General features: G+C 42.3%; 1 protein-coding gene across 2 annotated transcripts in view; it reads right to left on the reverse strand.

The window, feature by feature from the left end:
• Positions 1-9,147: 9,147 nt before the first annotated feature.
• The window catches only part of PDCD6IP (programmed cell death 6 interacting protein), a 184,452-nt gene continuing 175,714 nt past the window's right edge, over positions 9,148-17,885 (reverse strand). For both annotated transcript variants that reach the window (XM_033930347.1, XM_033930346.1), the window contains exon 18: positions 9,148-9,925. In XM_033930347.1, the coding sequence (XP_033786238.1) occupies positions 9,769-9,925 (157 nt within the window). In that variant the 3' untranslated portion in view covers positions 9,148-9,768. The remainder of the gene's footprint in view (positions 9,926-17,885) is intronic.

Genomic DNA, 17,885 nt, shown 5'->3' on the forward strand with positions numbered 1-17,885 from the left:
GGTGGGGTCAGGGTATAGGTGGGGCTATTCTAGCACCCATTACTGTAACAAATGTAACGGGCTAAAACACTAGTCTGATTATATTTTGGTGGCTTGAATTCAAGGGCCAAGACTGCCTACATTTTGGTAGCTTGGTAGAATTAAATGAGAATACCAGTTTTCATTGTGATCCTATAAGCTTTCATAGGAACATTATGGGAATTCATTGAGACTCCAACACAAATTTCAGTAGTTTTCACTCGTAGCTCCATAAACTGATGAGAATGCCACTGGTTTTCATTTCAATGCCAAGGCCTTGAATAATAATAATTTCTTTGATTTACATTGTAGCTTTAATTGGTTTATATGTTAATACATAGCAGAAAATTCTGCAATCAGTTTTTAAGTTTATTTAAATTAATACAGTATAAGTCATAAACGGCTAATAAGCATTAGTATTGTGCATTTGCACTTCAATGATTAGTTTAAAAGGTGGAGATAAAGGGCTCCTTTTACTAAGGTGCGCTAGCGTTTTTAGCGCACGCAGGAAATTACCACGCACTACGTGGCTAGAACTAACGCAAGCAACTTGCGCTAATCTAATCATAACTTTTAGATGGTTGAATTCTGACTTGTTTTTATTAAATTATATTGACTGCATAAATATGATTATTTGCACTTGATTCCATTTCTCTCAACTAAGTCTGTTTGCTTACACTTACATTTAAAGATTGAACTGTATTGAACTGTATTTTTCCTTCTGGTTTCTTGATTGTTAATGTTATGCAAGCAAAAACAATAAAATAAAATTTGGGGGGGGGAAAGATAGGCAAGTATTTTCAGGACTAGGTTGAGCACACTTGTTTAGCAAAGAGAAGAAAAAAAAATCAGCCTATACTGTAAGTGAATAACTGTTAAAAGTAGGGGGGGTGCTACATTAAGACAAACTGTGCTGTCAAACCCTACTTCAGGATACAACCACATGAAGAGAATGACAAATCTTTCTAGTCTCCAGTGCAATATCGAAGGAATGAATGATCACATCTATATTCCCCAACAACTTAGTCTAGGCCTCTGATAAAATTATCTGCATCCTTCCTATGACCTCTATGATACCAAGAACTGAATTTGCCCTCCATCAACATTGTGAATCGTCAGCAAAATACTGCCGTAATCATTTTCAAATACTTTTCAACTAGCCCTGGGGCAGTACAATGCTATTTATAGAAAGCTCAATGAAACCACAGGTGATAGCTGTCAATTGCTCTTGCCACAGCTACTTTGCCCAAATTTTCTCCTTTGTCATTCACCACAGGAATTAGGATTATCCTTGTTTTTGCTTTTCATATTGCTATTTCAGCTGTCTGCAAACAGTTATACAGCAGTATGTTTTTGGTGGTCTTTACACTAAAATCAGATCCTCTGCTTTAATGGTCCCCCATCAATGAGGCTCTCAGTTGAAAAATAAATCATATGGATTTAAATTAGCACTGTAAAAGATGCTACCAAATATTTGTTACTATAAAGAGAGGCTTGATTTTCAATAAATGGTAGAGCTCCAGCTGGAATAAATTCATTTATAAAACTAGTCGAGAATAAAATAGCAAGTTTTGTGGCCTGCAAAAATGGTCACATGATGTGACACAAAACTCTTGGGATATACAGCTCGACAACTAGAGATTGTTAAACAATGGAAAAGTGGCTTTAGCAAAGCTTATAACATTGCAACACACTCTTCTGAAAAAGCAATCGAGACAGCTCAACTTAAGTTTAGTAATTGGTGCTCACAATCTTTCCCTCTACGACAGGGTATGCGACAGGGATGTCCAATATCTCCCCTGTTGTTTATTTTATCTCTAGAACCATTAGCTATTAAAATTTATTCAGCATCGGAGATTCTGGGATTGAGGGTAGAGAACAGAGAATGTAAAATCACTATATTTGCGGATGATATGCTGCTGTTCCTCAGGAGGGCCAGGGAATCGGTCCCTAGGGTGGTTCATCTTCTTGAATTGTATGGGGCCTTCTCGTCTTTGTATTAATTTTAGCAAATCCAAAGCTATCCTGAGGCTAAGGAAGACCCCCCACAGACCCCCAGTTCCATCTAGCTAAATACTAGAGTTAGTATTAAGAAGAGCAAAGAAAGCATAATTACTTACCTATAACAGGTGTTATCCAGGGACAGCAGGCATATAGTCTTACAGATGCGTGATGTCATCCACAGAGCCCTGGTATGGACATCACTTTAACTTCTTTAGAAGTCTCAAGACTGCCTGTACCGTGCATGCACAAGTGCCTTCCCACTTGATGGCTCGTGGAATTATCAGTTCAGTAAAAAAGCTAAGAAGACAACTAGGGGAAGCGGGAGAGTTGTGCGAATCTCAGTCTGCTGTCCCCGGATAAAACCTGTTAAGTAAGTAACTGTGCTTTATCCCAAGACAAGCAGGCAGCATATTCTCACAGATGGGACTCCCTAGGTACTAAACAAGGGATGGAAGGAATTTGGCATCTAAACAGAAAATCAATTTTGTAGAACTGCTTGGCAGAACCAACTAGTCTGGAATGAGTCTCCATACAATAATGGGATGTGAAAGTCTGAATTGACCAGGTAGCTGCTTTACAAATGACCCTCAATAGGAGTAGAAAGGAGAAAAACTACCGAAGTTGCTGTTGTCCTAACTTTATGTGCTGTAATACGATCCTCCAATCGTAGGTAGCCCAGCCCAAGCATAGCAGGAGATGATACAGCCTCCAAACCATTTAGAGATTGTTCTCTTGGTTACAGGAGCTCCCAGTCTGTTGGGATCAAATGAGAGGAATAACTGAGCTGAAGTTCTATGAGGCTTGGTCTGATCTAGGTAATAAGCAAAAGCACATTTATAGTCCAATGTGTGGCATGCAGTTTCACTAGGATGGGAATGTAGTCTTGGGAAGAAGACTGGCAGAATTATAGACTGGTTGAGACGGAATTCTGAAACTACTTTTGGTAGGAATTTGGGATGAGTATGCAGGATAACTGTCATGAGAGAATGTTGTATAAGGTGGATCAACAACAAGTGCCTGGAGTTCACTGACTCAGCGTGCTCAAGTTATGCAGATTAAAATGATCACATTCCACATGAGGCACTTGAGGGATGAAGATGCGAGAGGGTCAAATGGTGACTTCATTAAAGTGGAAAGTACGTTAAGGTCCCAACTGGTGGAGGTTTGATTGGGGATTTGGAGTGCAGGAGGCCTTTCATGAACCTGGAAACTAATGGGTGTGTAGCCAGAGGTTTATTGTTCAGAGGTATGTGAAAAGCACTGATGTGCACCCTCACTGAAGTGGTCTTTAGGCCAGAGTTGGAGAGAAATAAGAGATAATCCAGAACTGAGGACAGAGGACATGTATCTTTGAGTAAGGTTCGCTGTTTACACCCGAGAGTAAACCAAATCCACTTGTAATGATAATAGCATTGTGTGATGGTTTTCTGAAAGTGTCTATTATAGCTGATACAGGATCAAAGAGATGGAATTAATCTATTTGTTGGGAGAGAGGTACCAGGCTGTGAGAGCTAAAGAATGTAGATTGGGCTAGAGGAGGGACCCCCTCATTCTGATTCAAAAGAATTGAGAAAATCTGCAGTGGAATAGGTTCCTTGACAGTGAGTTGTAGTAGTAGTAGCAACAGGAACTAGAGTTGTCTTGGCCACCTTGGAGCTATGAGAATCATAGTGGCTGGTTCCTGTCTGAGTTTGAACAGAGTTTTTCCTATTAGAGGGATTGGAGGAAAAGCACCCAGAAATTTGTTTGTCCAATTGAGCAGGAATGCATCGGATTCTAGATGATGAAGCAAGTGTAGTCTGAAGTAGAAGTATGGAAGTTTGTGATTAATGGAAGTTTGTGATTAATGGGAGATGCAAAAAGATCTATTTGAGGAGTCCCCCATGCTAAGATTTGACATACAATCGTTGGAGCTAGTGACCACTCGTGAGGTTGAAGAAATCTGCTCAGTCTGTCCGCTAGCATGTTCTGCTTGCCTGCTAACACAGCTTTAAGATGAGTTTGTGGACATGGCCCATTTCCAAATCTTTGTTACTTTCTGACAAAGGAGGCAAGAGCCTGTGCCTCCTTGTTTGTTGATGTAATACATGGCAACTTGATTGTGCAGATTAGTACTATCTGATGAGGAGGCGATCTTGAAATGTGTGCAGCGTTCTTTGAATTGCTTGTGGTTCAAGGAGATTGATGTGAAAAGATTTTTCTTGAACAGTCCAAATGCCTTGCATGTGAAGACTGTCTAGATGAGCTCCCCATCCATGGACACATCTGTGGTTAATATCTTTTGATGTGGAGGTACATGGAACAGTAGGCCCCTGAATAGGTTTAGCCACCACTGTAGGAATTGACGAAGTAAGAAGGTAACCCTGATTGATGGGATAGTGGTTCTATGGCCTGAGACCACTGATAGGCAAAAACCCATTGAGGAATTCTGAGATGAAGACGGGCGGAATAGGGTAATATAGATTGTCAAAGCCATGTGTTCCAAGAGTTGCATCATTTGACATACAGTAATGGTTTAGAGCAGTGGCTCCCAACATTGTCCTGGAGGACCACCAGGCCAATCGGGTCATCAGGATAGCCTAATGAATATGCATGGAGCAGATTTGCATGCCTGTCACTTCCACTATATGCAATTTAATCTCATGCATATTCATTAGGCTAGCCTGAAAACCCGATTGGCCTGGAGGTCCTCCAGGACAGGGTTGAGAATCACTGGTTTAGAGAGTAGATATGTGCTTGCAGAGGTGAATCAGAATGTCTAGTCTCTACTGGGGAAGGTATGCATGAGACTAAGTCGTATCTATCAGTACCCAATGAGTTCCAGGTTCTGAGATGGTTGAAGATCGGATTTCCTGGCAGTTGATTGCAATCACAAACGCTTTAGAAAATTTATGGTTGAGTTCATTGTTGATTGAGCCACTTGAGGTGAGGATACTTTTATCAACCAATCGCTCAGATAAGGGAATACATGAAAGCCATAAGAGTGGAGTGTTGCAGCCACTACAACTAAACCACTTTGTGTATACTCTGGATGTTGATGCTAAGCCAAAGGGTAGCACCCTGTATCGGAGATGATGTGATCCCCTATTTGAAATAGCAGGTACTTTCTGTGGGCTGAAGAATAGGAATATGTTGCGTATGCTTCCTTGAGATCAAGAGCAAAAAGCCAGTCATTCTTCTCTAGAAGGGGGTACAAAGTGCCTAGGGAGAGCATGCAAAACTTCTCTGATTAAATATTTGTTGAGAGCTCGGAGGTCAAGAATCAGGTGCAGCCCTCCGGTCTTCAGTATGAGGAAAATATTTGGAGTAGAACCCCAGGCCCCTTCTGCTGAGAAGATAATGGTTCAATATTATTGCATTGCACGGGGGCCAAGAGTTCTTGTTGAAGGGAGGTCTGCTGCGAGGTAAGAGTACTCTCAGAGGATTGTTGGGAGGTTTTTCTCACTGACGAAGGGTATAACCTTCCATTTAGACTTGTAAAACCCAGTTGTCAGTTGTAATGAGAGTCCAACGATGGTGGTAATGGGTTAGTCAAACCTCTGATTGGGGTGAGGAGGTGGTTGGGTCTGATGGGGTGAAGGAGGTGGTTGGGATGGAAGAAACGCTAAGTTCTGGATGAGTGAGACAAAAGGACTGAGTTTGACTTCTGTTGAGGTTGTGTTTGAGGCTTCTGGGAAGGCTACTGTTTGGGGCACTTCTGTGGAAGAGCCCTAGAGATAGAAGTTGCTTGAGTGTAGTGCTGTTTGTAGGGTGCCGACTGGTATCAAGGGTTATAGTAACGCCTAGGAGGCTGAGGTTTTGATGATTTTGTAGATGACAGCATGGTCATGCTTTGCTCAAGCCTGGTAATTTTTTGTGTGGCTTCTTCAAATTTGTCCCTGAAGAATTCATCACTGAGACAAGGAATATTTGCTAGATGGTCCTGGACATTAGGGTCCATTTCAGACATTCGTAACCATGCCTGTCGGTGCATAGCAATAGATAATGCTGATGCCCTAGAGGTGATGTCAAAGGCAACAAAGACAGATCGGGCCATTAACTTTCTAGTCTCCAGAAGATCATGGGTGTTTTTCTGGAATTCTTCCAGCTAATCTCCTGGAATATACTGTTCATAATGCACTAGTTATTGAACCGGTTGCTTGAAGTAAAACGTCATGTAGAAACTGTAGCTGAGAAAGCAACTGGTTAGCATTGTATTCCGACATAACCTGCGGCTGAATTTCTCCAGGTTGTGGCCTTCTCTTACTGGTGAACTGCTGGCGTAGGGTTCTGGTGCTGGAGAACTTTTTAAGAACTGGTTCCACCAGTAGGGAGTGATGCTGTAGTTAAGGTTTGTCAAACCCTGGGCAAGACTGGACTCTATAAAGGGAGTCTAATTTCCTGGGTGCCACGGGGATGAGTAGAAGTGTTTCCCAATTTTTAAACATGGCTTCCTTCATTAAGTTGTGCAATGGAAATTTTAAACAATCTTTGGGAATTTGCTCAAAGTTTAGGGCAGGAGTAGGCAACCTTTTTACAGCAAAGAGCCAATTTATCCAAAATGTTTGACCCAAGATTTACAAAGAGCCGCAAGGTATTTCTTCTCTCCCCTCCAACCCCTTGCAGGTCTCTGCTCCTCTCATCCTTCCTTCTCTCCCCTGCCCCTCCTCCTAACCCAAAGCCAAGGTCCCCTGACCCTTTAATCTCCATCCCAACCCCACGATTCCCCTCCAAGGTACTTACCAAGGTACCTGGTGGTCCAGCAGGAGTCTTTGTGGCAGGATTGTCGCCCTTTCACTTTTGCCTCTTCGCTGCTGCCCTCTATAATGGCTGCCGCAGCAGCTCAAGGTATTATATGAAATGCCATGAGCAGCTGTGAGAGATCGTGGCAGCTATCTGAGAAGGTAGCTGTGAGGTGGCAGGAGTGAGGGCCACACTCCTGCCACAAAGATGCCCGCTGGACCACCTGGTACCTTGGTAGGCTTGTGGCGGGGGGGATTGTGGGGTTGGGAGGGAGATTAAAGGATTGGGGGTCAGGGCCTGAAAAGCTTCAGCTGGCTCACGAGCTGCAGGTTGCCGACCCCTTGTCTAGGGCATCAAATAGCTCAGCTCTCACTTCAGATTCTGATTTCATTTTGACCGTCAGAGCTTATCCCATCTGATGAATGATTTTTTTTTTTACCTCCTCCTTCCATAAGACTCTGAAGCAGACAGCTCTGGCTCAGAATAGGACCAATCTGTAAGGTCTGAATCGAATTCTTTGATGCCTGGAAACGGGGTATGTCTGGAGTATCAGTCTGTAGAAGCTTGACATTGCTGAGAAGATCGGCGCCTCCAATGTCAGGTGGAGCGATGAGAGGAGCTTCTATCCTTACCTTGATGCCGATCTGATATAGATATGGAAGAGGTACTGGATCTAGTAGTACGATGAAGGTACCTGAAGGCCTCGTAGAACAATGCTCGGTCTAGGCCGGTACTGATGGAGCCAAGGGAGGAATTTGGGCTACCTGTAACATAACTGCCAACTCCCTTTGAAGCAGCTCTTTTATTTGGTCCTGGATGGACTGCAGGTGGATAGTACCACAGATGTTGTCGATATGATTGGTGCTGTAGGGCATCAAGGCTTGAAGACCCCGATGAAGAGGCATGTCTCTGAGGGGACACCAACAGCAGAGACTGAGAGTGAGTCTGCTTACATCGGTGTTTGGTGTGCATCAACTGACTCGATGCTTGAGAGGCAATGTGTTTCTAGCAGGTGAGGCATGAGAATGCTTCTTAGCCTTTTTAAGGGGCGATGAAGCTGATGGTACCGCAGAAGCTGACACCAAGTGGGACACTGATGCTGGTGTTGCTGTTGACACAATCCGAAAATGGTGTTTTTCAACTTTTGATAGGGTTGATGTTGTTGATGCATTGAGTGCCCTGAATAACTTTTCCTGTTGTAAAAGTCGAGCCTTCAATAAATGCTTCTATAGCTTGGAGCAGCGAACACAAGACTCTACCCGGTGCTCAGGAGCAAGCACTGGAGACACTAATTGTGTGGGTCAATGACCGAGATGGTCCTGTAGCACAGAGTACACTTCTTGAATCTAATTGAAGGTTTGGACATTGATGGAAAAATAGCCGCAGTGAAGTCGAAGGACTCAATTGTACCAGATGCCAAGTGGGCAGGAGTCCGAAAAAGGCTCGATACTGCTGGCCTGAAAACAGGTTTAGTGGTGGCCGAAGGCCCGAAAAATGATTAACAAAATTAAAGGAAATAAATTTAAACAACAGGAAGGCAAGAAAAAAAAGACAAAATATGTGCACTTGGAGAGAATCCAAAAATACAACTTCTTAGCTCCGCAGAAAACAAAGAACTGATGGTCCTGTGAGCCAACATTGGATGGGAAGGCAATCATGCATGCACAGTACAGGCGGGCTCAAGACTTCTAAAGAAGCTAAAGTGACATTAGACTTTTGCACTGTCTGTACCATGGCTCCATGGATGACAATACCCATCTGTAAGAATATGCTACCTGCTTGTCCTGGGGTAAAAAATAAATCTACTTTGCTAACTTTCTTACATTCCTCAAAACAAATGGGACAGACTAGAACTGCACAGACTGACCACCTCCTTCTGCTGGAGACTGAGAATAGACTGACTTTAGGAGGACTGCACAGCCCACTTACACCTATTTCTGAAGTCATCTCAGTCTCCACCTGCTGGTAAAGGTGCGTAAACCCATTCATCTGTGCCAGTCTGAAGGAACGCTAGAGAAAACAGAATTTAAGTATAAACCCACAATCTCTTTTCAAACACAAGCTTTAAGTATCAAATTCAAGCTTTAAGTATCAAATTTCCCAGAAAATTACCCACAGAAGCCTTGTCTGCTCTTACTACTCCACAAAATGTTTAAATATTACATCATGTCTCTTTACAAAGAAAGAGCCACACATCTCTGCGATTCTCACTAGCAGAACAAGGCAACTCATTGCTAAGAAAGGGACGTCTGCTGATGCCATTGTACCATTACATAAATGGGTGGAATCGCTTCAAAAACTTCATAAATTTTATAATTACAATGAAAGGCAAAACATATACAGTAAGTGGAATGTTAAAAAAAACAAACAGGTTTATGTAACAAGAATTGACCCAATACAATCTGAAATTGTTATAAACAGCTTGTGTGTTTATTCTTTTGATTTTTATATCATCATATGATTTACAACATTTCAATTATTGAACAAAACTAGCATACTGGAACAAAATCTCAAGAGGACCATATGTACATAAGATCTTTTTCTATTTTGTGACTAATATGAAAAGTGCTTAGTACATTTGGCCTAAACAGAAAAATAAAGAATACAGAAAATACTCCCCCCACCTTATAAACTCCACGTGGTAGTTCTGCAATATCAGAGTCCATGTGTAATTAGTGTTTCATACCAAAATGTCTGAATCATTCTTGATATGAGGGGAAAAAAAGACAGTTCTAGGACATATAATCAGGCTTGAACAGCTTATACTTTTAGAGTTTGTTGGTTTTTTTCTAGTTGTACACATTGTGCTGCAACTTAATGCTGATCAGCTTTTCAAGAGTTTGTACTGCAGCTAAAGTCCCAGAAAAACATTAGTGCAATCAAGAGGTGAACCTGGAATACAGCCTTTAGAATTTGAACAGAAGGTATAAATTGCATACAGTACAGTACAATAACTGCAGCTAAACCTTAGCAAGCTTATTGCAATTTTCTCTCAATTTAGCAAGCCAAGCTTCTTCAGATATCTCACTGCTGGGGGAAGTAAGACTGCTGGGGGTAAGGATAGCCAGGCTGCTGAGGTCCAGGATATGGTGCTTGTCCAGGCGTTGAATACATATATGGCATGTTTTGCTGTGCATACATGTAAGGATTATAAGCAACTGGCATTGGCATGCCGAAATACCTGTGGAAAAGAAATATTTTCAAGCATGAATGGAGACCCCCATTATTTTATATAGCATTGTTGTTCAACTGTAGCAGGTACTTGCTGTAGACAGCGGGATTGATCAGGCACACAAGTGAGTGATGTCACCACAAGTCACTGAGTGAAAACAGCTCTCTCAGAAATCAGAACTTAAGCATAAAGTTCTAAGCCTGCACATACCTTCTTGCGAGTAGTAGTTTCTTCAACTTCTCAGTTTTTAAGGAAGCACAACACAAGCACATTTTTTTTCTTTTTAAAATCTGGGGCAGGAACAATGCTAAACTAAAGATTTGTTTGTTTGGGGGGATTTTTGGTGGGGGGTTACACTGGGAGCAGGGCGTGGGGCAGGGGCAACTTCATTACCAGGAATTTTTTTTTTTCCTTTAAATGACAGGAGCAGGGAAATTGGGGCATTAGACTACCAAGGATTTTAGGGGCTGATGCAAAAAGCTATATTGGGGGTACTGGGTTCAGGAATGGGTGTAAACTTGGCAACCAGGGATATTTTTTTTTTTTTATGTCACCCTTCCTATTTGGGCAAAAGTTAATTATCATTCATATATTGAAAGGAAGGAGGATATAAGAACATAAGAACTGCCACTGCTGGGTCAGACCAGCGGTCCATCGTGCCCAGCAATCCACTCATGCGGCGGCTCTTAGGTCAAAGACCAATGCCCTAACTGAGACTAGCCTTACCCCCTGGAGATTTCTGCTGCATTGTTTTACATGGCGATAACTTAATGCTCATTGATTATTGCATCGTCACATAAATTTTTTTTGCTACTTTTGCAGTAGAAACTGTGTGTTCAGCCATGACATGCACACTGTCCATTTACCTTAGTCCAGTTGCGACTTTTATATAAGTTTGTTCAATGTGAACATACAGTAGTTTGTTGCCTGTCCAGCAGCAGAAATAATATGTTAATGGTTAGATTGTGAGTCCACTGGGACAGATAGAGAAAACATTTAGGGCTCCTTTTACTAAGCTGCGTTAGGGCTTTAACACGCAGAATAGCACGCGCTACCTTGCCGCGCACGCTAGACCTTAACGCCAGCATTGAGCTGGCGTTAGTTTTTCCGCTTAGCGTGCAGTAACTTCCTGCGTGCGCTAAAAACGCTAGCGCACCTTAGTAAAAGGAGCCCTTAGAGTACCTGATTAGATTGTGAAACGCTCAGATAGCTGTACTGATGGGCGGTATATCAATAGCAAATGAAAAAAAAAAAAAAGGCTCTAAGCTCAAACAGATAAAGCACTTAAAACAAGTATTAAAGTTATGGATCTTTCTGCCACATTGAAGGCAGAGCTGGAAACCAGAATTCTAGGACATTAGGGAGGTTTTGTTTTTTAAGAGAGAAAATAAGGAAAATAACAGATACTATGAAAAAAACAACAAAAAAAATTTCCAAACACAAAATTTTTCAAATAATTAGGAGAGTTTTGTTTCATATCCATAGCAGAACAAATAAAATGAGCAGATGAAAAGATTCTGTGAACAGAAAGGTGCACATGCTCAGAACTTCATGTGAGTTTTCAGCTCTGGGAATGCTGTCTCATTATGTGACACACAGTAATATTAACCATTTGAGAGTGTCTGGCTTCATACAAGTCATAGACAGAAACATATATCCGCCAAATCTTTTCACCTAAAAGTTGTAGCTTTCCTTTAAAAAAATTTGTAAAATAGATTAAAATAAAAACATTTGTGCATCCAATTAATTATTGTTGTCATTTATAAAAGATAAATGATTTACTAGAAAACTTTATACTCTATCTATTTGCATTTATAACCAAGAACCTTGCAAATTTGGTCCCACTGACAGCCCAACAGGAATTTCAGGATATCTATAATGAATGCGCATTAGGTAAATGTGCCTCCAGTGTAATGCATATTTATTAGAAATAAACTTAAAAACACAATTAGATATGAAGTTACTAGGACAGTGTGTTACAAGGGGCACTGCAAGGTTTCTATTTGTCACCATGTTCCCCAAGACTAATTTCATGGTTATGCGAAGACAGTTGGCACTGGTTCTGCATATGTGTACTATATTTAGTATAATGCATACAGTCAGAAGACAACTCATGGCAACTTCTGTGAATAAAGATTAAAAGTAAACAAGTGTTGATTACTGTAAAAAAAAAAAAAAAAAAATATATATATATATATATATATAATGTATTTGCTGAAACATCTAAGAGATGGTCTACAAAACTCCGTGAGTATACTTCAGTTACTAAAAGGCCATTCTATGGTTACCCTCTTGCTCCCGCCAAAAGAATCTGAGACATCTCCATGCAAAGCCTCAACAAATCCTGAATTGAAAAGTTACAGTGTCTGTCTAAAGTGCATATGTGACCCTATGATATCAGGGAAACATTTAGGCAAAGGGGTGCAGATTAATCATTTGACCTCCCTTCCTGTTCAGATCTACAAAAATCAGTTGATTACTGCCAATAACTATTACTTGCAAAGACAATGAGCACAACTTTACTTACTGGCTACAAATGCTTTCTGTGACTGAGTGATTACAAATAGCCCTTACCTGCTAATTTGCTTTCCTTTTGGTCCTACCAGACAGACCAGACCAGAATTTATGTGTTATGCCTGCCAAACAGGAGATGGAGCTGGGAGCTCTGCCCTATGCAGGCATCATGCCACCTTAGTTTTTCAGTATTTTGCAAGACAAAGCAGTGGAACTGTAGTGTTCAAGCTACTACTTTTATTTTTTTTTTTTAATTCAACCTGAAAAAAAGTGAATGCAGAGGAAAAACTAACTAATGGAGTAAGACTACAATATGTAACTTCAAATGAGTTTAAAACTGCTGACATAGTAGGGAGAGCCACTGGTCTGGTCTGACTAAAGGAAAGAAAATCAGCAAGGTAAGGCCTAATTTATCCCTTCTTATCATCATCAGACCAGTCCAGAAAATGTCATCATCAGACCAGTCCAGAAAATGCGAGATATAGCAAATCAAGTCCAAGAAGGGTAGAAACTCAAATTACTGTCCAAATAAGATAAGGATGAAACAATTTTCTGCTCTTGTTTCTAGACTGATCTAGTGGTGCCTTGCAAATGCATGAAGAGAACCAGGTCGCTACTCTGCAAAAGTTTACTAGGACTACTGCACACAATGCTATCTAGGAGGTAGCTGAAAAGGCCCATTCCTCCATGTCCCCGCCCGAATGCGAAGGGAGTCAGAGAGTAGCAGTGGAGGCAGCTGAGGCCCCCCAGCACTGCCTTGGGGGAAGGGAGAGAGACGAGTGGAAGGCCGGAACCAGCTGCCACTGCTGCTAACGTAGCCGCTCGCTCTAGTCAGGGCCAACTTCCAGCGGTTGCCGGTTCTGATGGCTGCTGCTCACGCCCAGCCCGCGGGGAGTGTGTGGGAAGCAGGACTTGCTATCTCCAGCAGCAGAGTGGCGCGCAAGGCTGCCTGCCTGGTCAGCTGATGCAGCTGCCTCCTCTTCCCTTCTGTAGTGCACAGTGGCGAATAAGGCTGCCTCCCTGGTCCCACGCCACTTCCCACGAGAATGGAGATGCGGTGCGGAACTAGGCAGGCAGCCTTGTTCGCCACTGTGCCACTACAGAAGGGAAGAGGAGGCAGCCTTGTGCGCCACTCTGCTGCTAGAGAGGCAGCCACCTCCAGCGAGGGAGGGCATCAAAATTAAAATAAGGTAACCAAGGGGGTTACCCTTTTTTCCACCCACTTTTTTGGATGGAAAAAGTGCGTCTTATGGAGCGAAAAATACGGTATACTCCTCTCCCACTTCCTCTATATGAAGAGCAAACTGATTTAGCTAGAACAAAGTGATGAAACTTGGAAGACAGGACTGAATTGTCTTGAAGGAATATCTACTTCTTATATGATTACAGGAAATTTCTATACAATAAGCTTGCAGTTCTGAATCCATCAAGCTAAAAGAGACAGCTACTATAATAGCTGTCCTGAAAAGAAAATCATTGAATATTGTTCTCAAGTGCTCAAAATGTCGGAACCCAATTTGCAGCGGTCAAACTGATTTTCGGACTGAAGTTCGATCATGTGACACCTTACTACCGACAGCTGCATTGGCTGCTGATTGAGGCACGTGTGAAGTTTAAGTTTTGGTTGTTTTTTGCTTTAAGGTACTATTTGGTCTAGCCCTAAATATATAACTGACCTTTTCTCTTTCTCAGCCAACAGACATTAGAGAGATAGCTCACATTTGAACTCTGTTTCCCCTCCAGTTAGAGGATGTAAACTCAAAAACATCATCAACACTTTTTCTCACATCAGGCAGACACTATGGGGTAAAGATCTAGAACAATTGCTTACGCTTACTACTTTATGATGAATTTAGGAAACGCCTAAAAACATATCTGTTCCTGAAGTATCTATGCAGCTGACCCGCCACAACTCTTTCTCCACAATAACTGATCCCTAGAGCTGTTAATCACTAGCTTTTAACTCTGTTAAATTCACTCATTCTGTACCATCATTTAATCATTGTAAACCGCATAGAACTTCACGGTCCTGCGGTATATAAACTGTTATTATTATTATTGACACTTCATAGAAAACTTACTACGCCAGATGAGCTACGATATCTTCCAAAGCAGCCTTAAAAACCAAAGGTAGGTGGATATTAAAGAACCCTAGAGGTAATCCACTTAAATAACATTTTACAGACACATAAGGCTGTGAATCAATGACGGCAAGGCACCAAAAAAATATGGTCTGTATATGGGTCAATGATATTGTAGATTCCTCACATATACTCGGGAGAAGGAGCATCTCTTAGCCAGAAGCAGCATGATAAAGATATATCCAAGAAGCCATATCTTAAGTTCATAAATAAATAACAGATACTCCCACTTTGTTAGCTGAAAAGTCAGATCTAATGGAAGAAAAAGCCTCAGGTCTCATCTGGCAGAGCTTAAAGATCAAACCACCTCTGCCCACATCACTGGCTCAAAATACTTCCGTTTAGAATGACCTTATGCCACTAAAGTTCTTAATAGGAACTGAGATTTTAAACAACAGTGCTAACTGGTGTGTTGCTAGACTTTCATGACGTCCCACAAGCAGCCAACGTTTCACGGGTATTAGCCGTTTCTTCAGGGCTCCCAGACTGTCATTTACCTTTCACAATTCTGTAAATTTAATAAAGGGTGTTTCACTTTCATATTCCTAATCGTATAAAATATATCTAAAGTTTCTAAAATGATGTTACGCACTGAGCTGTTGCTTCTTCGATCTCATCAGCATCCTATTCTGAAAGTGGCATCTCACATTTACCGCATTTTTTTGCTCCAATGGACTTTTTTCTATGATGCCGGTACCGATCTAAAGACGACGAAGAACGTCGTCTGGAATGTTTGGAACTGGATCTCTGATGAGAAGAGGAAGGATCGGTATTGTGCGAAGCTCATTTAGATGCAGAGGAACGAGCATCAGTATGATGCAATGTCTTCCTAGGCTATTCTGATGGAAACCGTCGATGTGTCAATCGATGCCTCAATGCAGATCAACTAAAAGTGGATGTAGATTAACAATGTGTCAATTTAGAGTGGCGCTGCCTCGATGTAGACCTTGAGTCGGTACCGTGGGGCATGCATAGGTGTACAATAAATTTAAAAATGTCACAGAGATCCCTGTTAAGGAACTTCTTCAGCTGGTCACAGAAGATCTGCACCAGTACCATTGGCTCAGCCAATACCATTGGTGATGCAGGGCGTCTAGGGGTGGGTGACCTCAATGAGGATGCACGCCCAGTAGGAGACACTGCCTCCACTGAAAGAGACCATTGGTGTATGCTTTTGGCTGGAATCGAGGGACTCGATGCAGTAGAAGCCTGAGATGCTGACTGGGAAGATGGCTTCTTAGCAGGCTTTGATGGAGGTGTGGCATCCGATGTTGATGCTGGTACCGATGGACCAGCCTTGTCGCCACACTCCATCACCGAACCAAAAAGCTTCTGCTGCTGGATCCACCGAGCCTTCAATGAGCACTTCTGTAAAGTGGAACAGTGAGCACAAGTATCCAACAAGTATCCTAAACACTATAAACCACCAGCTGTGTGGGTCAGTGATGGAAATTGGGCGCTGGCACTAACACTTTTTAAAACTGCTCAGAAGTCTCACATGGATGGGAAAATCACAGCAGCGAAGTCAAAAGACTCAATGATGACTGGAAAACTACGACAACTAAGATAGAAAAAGGATCCGAAGGCGCAACCGAGAAACTGAAAGAAATTAACAATATTTTGGGATTTTTTTTTCTTTTTTTAACTATGAAAATTAGTTATACTAAAGAAAACAAGAAAAAAACAGCTAACAGGTGAAAAAACCACTGACAGGAAGGCAATTTTGGACAGAGTCCAAAACAACCGAACTTCTTCGCAACTACGAAAAACAAAGAACTGAGGAACTGTGAGCCGGCATTGGGTGGAAAGGTAATTGTGCATGCGCAGTGCGGGTAGTCTCGAAGCTTCTTAAGCTTAAAGTGACAGTGCACTTTTCACTGTCCATACTGGGATCCGTGAATGACATCACCCACATGTGGGAATATGCTGCCTGCTTATCCTAGAATAATCCAGGTTTCTCACAGTGTCTCAGTAATAAGGTCCAGCAAAGTCATCAATGCAAACAGATGGGAGTATTGTCAGGTCCTCTTCCTGGTCAAGAGCTACTACTGTCCCTTGGTCCATAGTCTCTGCCTGGACCTCTGAATCTTCCACAAGGGAAGATTCACTCTGGGACAATAAAGGCATAGAATCTGATCCTCAGTCCGGGGACCTATTCTGGATATGTGCATTTATAGAGGGCAAACCCCCTTGCGCAGCACCCAACAATTCCCCAGTGCTCCCTCAGAAGATGCCGGAGAAACCCAAAAACTTAAGTAGGCTTTCCACATGGGGCTCATAAAATCAGGGGTAAAGTCCTGACTAGACGACCCCACAGACCCATTCGGGGCTTCCCATGGTCTCCTCTCAGGCTCCGTGGCATCCACACACCTGCGCTTTGCCCGATGACATTCAGTCCCAGGTTTCAATCTGGTTGTCTGACATCACTACCTAGATGTCTCCCAGCCATCTAAAATTAAACATGGCCAAGACTAAGTTCCTTTATCTTTCCATCTAAACCAGGGATCTCAAAGTCCCTCCTCGAGGGCCGCAATCCAGTCGGGTTTTCAGGATTTCCCCAATGGATATGCATTGGAAGCAATGCAGGCCCATAGATCTCATGCATGTTCATTGGGGAAATTCTGAAAACCCGACTGGATTTCGGCCCTCGAGGAGGGACTTTGAGACCCCTGATCTAAACCTATTTCTTCCCTTCCCCGTTCTCTATTTCTGTGAACGCCACCCTCATCCTCCCTGTCTCGTTGGCTCATCTCTCTCCTTCTCTTCACATATCCAACAGCCTCCAAAACCTGTCATTTCTTTCTCTACAATATTGTTAAAATCAAGCCTTTCCTTCTGAGCGCACTGCCAAGACCTTCATCACCCCTCACCTAGACTACTGCAACCTGCTTCTCACTGACCTTCCGCTAAACCAACTCTCTCACCCCTTCGATCTTTTCAGAAGTTTGCTGCCTTATGTTCTGTCAAAATCGCTCTGCCCACATTACCCTTCTCTTCAAGTCATTCATTTACTCCCTATCCGTTTCCACATACAGTTCAAATCCCTCTTACTGACCTACAAGTGTATTCACTCAACAGCTCCTCAGTATCTCTCCTCTAACCCCACCCCCCAATGGGCACTCCGTTACTGAATAAGTCTCTCTAATCTGTACCCTTCTCCTCTACAACCAACTGTCCCTTCTACCTTACTGCACCGTATGCCTGGAACAAACTCCCTGACTCAATATGCCAAGCTCCATCTCTAGCAGTATTCAAATCCAGACTCAAAGTCCACTGAACTCTGAGGACTTTCTTAAGACATCAGATTCCACAGT

Source organism: Geotrypetes seraphini, chromosome 2 (assembly GCF_902459505.1).
Source record: "Geotrypetes seraphini chromosome 2, aGeoSer1.1, whole genome shotgun sequence".
NCBI classification, from domain to species: domain Eukaryota; kingdom Metazoa; phylum Chordata; class Amphibia; order Gymnophiona; family Dermophiidae; genus Geotrypetes; species Geotrypetes seraphini.